The sequence below is a fragment of the Limulus polyphemus genome, unplaced genomic scaffold (genome assembly GCF_000517525.1).
Source record: "Limulus polyphemus unplaced genomic scaffold, Limulus_polyphemus-2.1.2 Scaffold1803, whole genome shotgun sequence".
NCBI classification, from domain to species: domain Eukaryota; kingdom Metazoa; phylum Arthropoda; class Merostomata; order Xiphosura; family Limulidae; genus Limulus; species Limulus polyphemus.
This window is the reverse complement of record NW_013667413.1, coordinates 146574-153375: the sequence shown is the minus strand read 5'-3', so window position 1 is coordinate 153375 and position 6802 is coordinate 146574. Positions and strand designations below refer to the sequence as shown.

Genomic DNA, 6802 nt, shown 5'->3' with positions numbered 1-6802 from the left:
GAACCACTACACAATATACTATATACACTACTAACTACTTACTTAACTAACTAACTACTACTACTACTACTAGTTACTACGTCTACTTGTGTGTTATTATATATATATATATATATATATATATATATATATATATATATACACGTAAATTCTAGTATTTAATGACTTTTTTTTAGTATTAATACTAGAATAATGTTATTTACCATATTTTACCAACAAGTACTGTTAGATCTAAAATCCCTATCTTTTGTAGTTATTCAACAAGAAAAAAAATAACTTTGGTATTTTCAGATGTAAAGCCTAGTTTACACACAGAACAAAGCTGTTAGTTCAGTACAAGTGTGGTATGCCATCTCCTTAAGTATTTAAATTATTAATTTAACTTGTTAATTTATGTGCTATTGATAGCATTGTCGTTAAATTGAGGAATTTTAATATTAATTTATCAATAATATGTAACAGCATCTAGATTTAGAAGGTATCCAAACTCAAAATACAATGTTAATAATATTAGATGTAGCAAAAACAATGAAATACTTCTTAAATATTTAGAGAATTAAGTTACTTTTATTAAGTCAGTGATTTCTGCAGAATCTGACTGTTGAAATAGGCACTATGAAACTGTTGTGTCTATACACTACATGATTACTGGAAAGCTCGCAGAAAATAGTGGAATGCTTTTGAAATGACAGACTAACAACAACCTTTTATAAAGGAAACAATACTGCAATGCTGTTGTTCAGATGTAGGGCCACTAGATACAGCATGACAGGACATAGCGACATTACAATTACAGCATGGAGAGGCTCCAAAATTATTTTAATATTACATACTACATTTTGTATATCTGTACTTTGCAGTCGGTGAGCAACAAATAGAACATTTGTGATGCTACAATTCACTACTTTCTTCTGTTCTCCACATTAAGCATGAATTATATTTATTAGAATCTAACTTACTGCAAATGTCACTTAGGTCTGAAACTAAATTATTTTGCCCTTGCACTTACAAGTGTTAGAATTACAAAAAGAAGTACTTCTTGTATAAAACACCGCCTTTGTTCTGTGCCTAAAATTACGTACAGCATCTTTCTTGATCTGCAGCCTTTGATGTTCATAAATAAAAAAAAAATTGCCAAATTTTTAAATCACTTTGGTCTTCACAGTATATGTTACTGATATTGAGTATAAATCAAAATCATTTAATATACAAAAGCTTGATGGATAAAGAATAACTTTGAACTTGTTCCTTATTACAAAAAATTAAATAGTATCAATTTATTATATCTATATATGTAATGATTTTTGTGTAAGTAACAGATTATATTCTATCTAATATAAATATATTTCTATAGTTAATAATAACACCAGTATTTAAGCTTTGCAAGTTTTCCTCATTTAAAAATCTATTAGTTGTTCTTTCATTTTCATAAAATTTTCTGGAACATAGAGATTCTAGTACATGTTCTGCCAAGCTTTTCCAATATGCATTATTTTTGTTTGAAATTGCACCTTGCTTTTTTCAGTTTCTCTTGATTTACTATTTATGCACTTTTTTAGATGTTTTTTAAATTATATACAATTCATTACTTACTCTGTTCTGTTTTTCCAACACGATGATAGAAATGCATCTCAGCAAAAAGTGGGCCATTACTGTGGGGCTCCTGTTAAAAAAAAAAGGTTACAGATCTTTTACCAGTGTATGAAATCACCACATATTTCCACAATTATTTTGATTTGCACAGAATGTTTATACAATTCATTCAACAACAGCATATAGGTCTTAGCAATTCAACTACAGCACTTTTGTTTTTAACTTGTAAACTACTGCTATAGTGCAAATTGAAACCTGCAATATTTCAACAACAGCAACTATAAAAACAAGAAATTCCAAGTAAAGACTAGGCTCCTTAGAATAATCGAGTTCCATATATGCAAGTGACACCAGAAGTTGCCAACACAGCAACTACTACTTTACTGTTAGCATCTGATTTTTTTAGTTTTTTAATTGGATTGCAAGTCTTCATTGTGAAAATTATCACTGACATAGAAAAGCAACAATTCATAAGACACTAACAAAGAAAAACGAGTTATTTTTAAACCAACATGTCCAAAATTGAAAACGGACTCAAATCACCAAGGTATTTAAAAACAGATTTACATTTAAATGATCTATAGTTGAAAAAAAAACAGTAACACAGAAGTAAATGATTCTATTATGCCAACAAGGTCAAATTGTTGCTTTGTTCGTTAATATTCCTAAATAAAGTGCGTGCTCAGAATATTTAAAAATTGAAACTGAGCAAAATAGCACATCATTGTATTTCTCCATACATATATAATACAAAACTCGTTATATCATTAAGGACACATCTGTATTAAAGATGATTACATCTAAGGAACTACACAGAAGCCTTAAAAGTGAAATAATCCTAAATAATGTGAGTTTCACACTTCATCACTATTTTTTCTTAATTTCTCAAACCTTTTGCACAAAGATATAAATAACAAATATATAGGGTATTGAGTACATTATATGAAAATGATTTTTAATATGAAAATCAGCAAGTCACACGAAAAACACAACCAATACAGTTATGATGGAAAGAAATGAATTTTAACTAATTTTTACATTGTTTAGCATTTTGTAGGAAGTGTGATGCCACCAAAATACTGATCACTTTTGGAAGGGTATGTAAAGATGTCTCCAAATCAAGGATTTCAATTTCTAAGTGATATTATTTCTACTTAATGGCACTAGAAAATAAAGTAATACGGATCAACCTGGGGTACCAGGACCATAGAGAAAGAGGCCTGCAACAAATTGTACCCCAATCATGGTAAACAAAGTGCAGCATCTTGTTACAGGTCATTGGCAAAAGCTGTCAACTTCACCCAGGTAACAAAATGTAACATAACAAAGGATATCCACCTAGAAACAAGGTCAACAGGGTATGATTCAACAACATAATGCTTCCAGTAATATCCCCTATTCAAAAAGTTGCAGAATTCAAGTACCTAAAGAATGAACACAGATACTCTTGTTGTTCCAAATGAAGACCTATTGGTCAAGTCATCAAATGCAGTATCAATGGAATTTTTATATATTTTTTTTTTTTTTATGAGACTGAGCTTTCAAAACATACCTTGTAAAGCTGTAATCCTCATACACTTGATGGAATAAGGAAAGCTTGCAAGGATGAATGGTGTGCTTTAGACATAACATCCTTAACCCTATAGCCCCCAGTACCAAATTTAAATCCCTTTCTGTGAATGTCACAAAATATTACTGAGTTATATTCAAAATTGTATATCACTTAAGTTTTTATTCCTATAGTTCAAAAGAAATAATTAAAAAATTCCAGTTTGCTCTCACTTTAGACTTTGTTATACAAGAAAAGACTATGATTAAAAATATCTTTCTAGCTGGCAATAAACTATATGTACATACAGATTGTTTACCAGTAACTTGATACAAACTCCTATAACTGAACTAGAAAGGAAATCATTATAGACATTCCTGAGTTCAAGCTATGATATGCAAAGTTGAAGCTGGTTTGCTTAGTGACTGTTTTAAGTTGAATGGCATGCTTATAATCAATAGAAAGAGCAGATTTTGCCTTTCAAGGTCATTTATTCTTACACAAAACATATGGTATACTTTCAGCACTATTATAATTAAGCTAAGTTCATTGATAAGAGCAGATTCTGTAGATTTTACTTTTATACTTTAGTTAATTATGCATAATTTGTGTTTTAAGATTTATATTTGAAAGTTTTAATTATTTTTTAAATTATTCTATACTTTAAATTGCTAAAATATTTTTGCACGCGTGTCTTAAAGCTATTATGCCAGAGGGGCTAAACCTAACAACTAAAGTTAAATGTAACATCACCCATGTTGTTGATGTGTATTGACATAAATAATCAAAGATAAAGAACAGGAGAGGAAAATAAAACATAAATAAGTTAAGTTAAAAGATAAAGACATGAAATTATGCATGTTAAACACTGAAGATTTAAATTACATGTTCATATTTCTATTTCTTAATCTTAAACATTTTCTTGCACCGTACATTGATGATAATAGCTAGAGTTGGTGATGTTGTAGAGAAAATGGCAAACATTTACCTTAAAAAAAGCTTTTAATATTCTTTTTGGAGGTTCTAAAGATTATGCAAGTGAAACATGAAAACTGTACTGAAAAAATTAGTGTTTTTATGTTTAACATAAATATATATATATACATACACACACTGCCCACCACAGGAGTATCTGATTTTTAGTGCCATAAGCCTGCGAATTACTGCTCAGACTAGGAGGGGTACAGTTTTTAAGGTACAATGCAAATTATTATTATTTTTTTTTAAATATTCACCAATATGAGTAACAAAACAAGTTATTTTAAAATGCAAGAATATTTATCTTCAATCCAAACTGGTAAGCTTTAGCAGTATGCTAACATAGTTGGATTACGAAAGACCCTTCACAAAACTGAGAGAGTGAGAAAAGATGAATAAATGCCAAAATAAGTGTAATCACAGAAGTTAAAAAATTTTAACAATATACACACTCAAACTAAACTATTATGACATTCATAGAGTTACAAATATATCTTCTTAGTTATAAAGTGAGTTGATGTTTTATACCTTTTGCAAGAAACACTTGTAACAAAGTTGGAATACAGAAATTACAGTCAATAATTAATAATATTCAATGGGAACACAATAACCAAGATGTAGTTTATTCCAATGTGCACACCTATCAAAGGTTCATGTACAAATCCAAAAGGGTGTTAAGCCCCATCAATGCAGGGAAGTAGTGAAACAAATTCTAGAATTTAACTAAGTCATCATTTTTTTATTAAAAATAAATAAATAAACAAAGGTAATCAGCATTGATAAGCAAGATAGGCTTAGTATTTCATAATTTTATATACAATACAATATTCAATTTCAAATAATTTATTGTGTGGAAACAGCACAATTTTATTTTTCAATTTTTGTATCTGAGACTGATACACCAAGCAAAATTTAAATACACAAGTTATGTTAAGTGGTCACAATTGTATGGCTTTTCTGAACTAAAAATAAATGTGAATACACAAGTGCATTTAAAACTAAACAGAACGTTAAACAGATGTTACACACACCTTTAATACTACAATTATGAGCATAGGCAAGAAAAATATTTAAGGTTACTTTATAATGAATGTCATAAAACTTTTATTAACAAATTAAAACAAGCACAACAGATGCTAAGCAATAAAAATAAATAAATAAAAAATTCCAAGAGTTTATTTCTAATAAACAAAACAGAATACATAAAACAAATACTTACAACTTTAATAACATATGAAGCTTCTGGTCCTACAATGTTTGATACATTATCTGAAGCTGAAAAATAATAAAACCATGTTCTTATTTTAAAAATTTTAAACCAATATTTGTAACAACTCAAAAAACACTTTCAATAAGAAATTAGGTTTCTCATTTGAGTATGAAAGATATTTTTCAAAAAATGTACATACATCTTAGCATTGTAAATATCATATAGCTAACCTGAGAAAAACATCAGAAATTTAATGAAATTGCATTTTAAGTGACTATTATGGCATTTTGAAGTGAAATGGATTTCCCCTAAAAATGAATAAGGTAGATCCCCTAATCAACACAAGTTTCAGCAAGATATCGTGAAGTAATACAGAGGTAATTAAAACTAACCAAGTCTCTAGTAAGAAATAAACTGACTGGACACAAGTGTTTAAGACACAAGGAAAACCATTCTTATTCACAAAATACAAAATAACGGAAGGTTGGCAGCACCTTTCGACAATGGGCTGTTGCTTCTACTGGAGAGGTAGATTAAACATACAGGCTTTATTCCCTCAATGTTTATATTAGGCTGACCGACTCTTCAAAATGCTGTTACGGACTAAATAAAACCTGCATTACTTAGTTGAATCAGTAATGACAGAAGTATCCAGAGTGATCAGCACTACCCATATAAATAATCATTCCCATTCAAACATATACGAGGTTCCAGACATTCAGCTGGTCTACAAGGTGCAGCTTTACAGCTATATCACCCATTGGCAGAATAACAGTTATCTACAAGTGATAACCGAGAACAAAGACGGCTTGAACAAAATCAACTTAATGACTTTCTTTACTGTGTTAGCCATTTTTCCAAATTTTAAGTTTATGAATGTGCAGTTTTTAACCTATTTTAAACAAAGAAATCAGAAAATGCATAATATGCCTCCATACACAAATTTCCTCCATTTTCTGATTCAGGCTTGTATTCAAGTCAAAATAAATTTTAATTGTAAAACCAACTGAATTTACAAATGCACATGGTCAAGAAGTACTATAACTTTCTCTTGCCTTTGTGAACACTTATAACTTAGATAACACAACCTATCAAAAGAATACATCTTTACAATAAGATTCCAGTTGAAACTATAATTTAAAATAATACAGTAGCAAATTTTTTAAACCACGAGTCAAAAAAATTACCAATGAAAAAATACAATCTCTAATACTTAATCAATACTTAACTCTTTCAGCATAGGCTCGGTCCCTGGGACCATCCTAGTAACCAATTTGTGCTTGTTATAGTTTTCATTCTATAACTTTTAAATTAGTAGGCAAATGTTAACAAAATTTGGCAGATTATCAGTAAACATTACAATGGTTTCATTTGCAAAATATAAATTTTTTATAAGTTTTAAGGTTTGTAAAGCAATGTTTTACTCGTTAGTTACTTTTTTTTTTCTTTTGACATGTTGTACTATCTATCAC

At 29.2% G+C, this 6802-nt stretch overlaps 1 protein-coding gene across 5 annotated transcripts in view; it reads right to left on the bottom strand.

Moving 5' to 3' along the window:
* The window catches only part of LOC106464988 (serine/threonine-protein kinase VRK1-like), a 69862-nt gene that overhangs the window by 34884 nt on the left and 28176 nt on the right, over positions 1-6802 (bottom strand). For all 5 annotated transcript variants that reach the window (XM_022392810.1, XM_013925178.2, XM_022392811.1 and 2 more), the window contains exons 4-5: positions 5340-5395; positions 1594-1663 (exon numbers count right to left, since the gene is read on the bottom strand). In XM_022392810.1, the coding sequence (XP_022248518.1) occupies positions 1594-1663; positions 5340-5395 (126 nt within the window). The remainder of the gene's footprint in view (positions 1-1593; positions 1664-5339; positions 5396-6802) is intronic.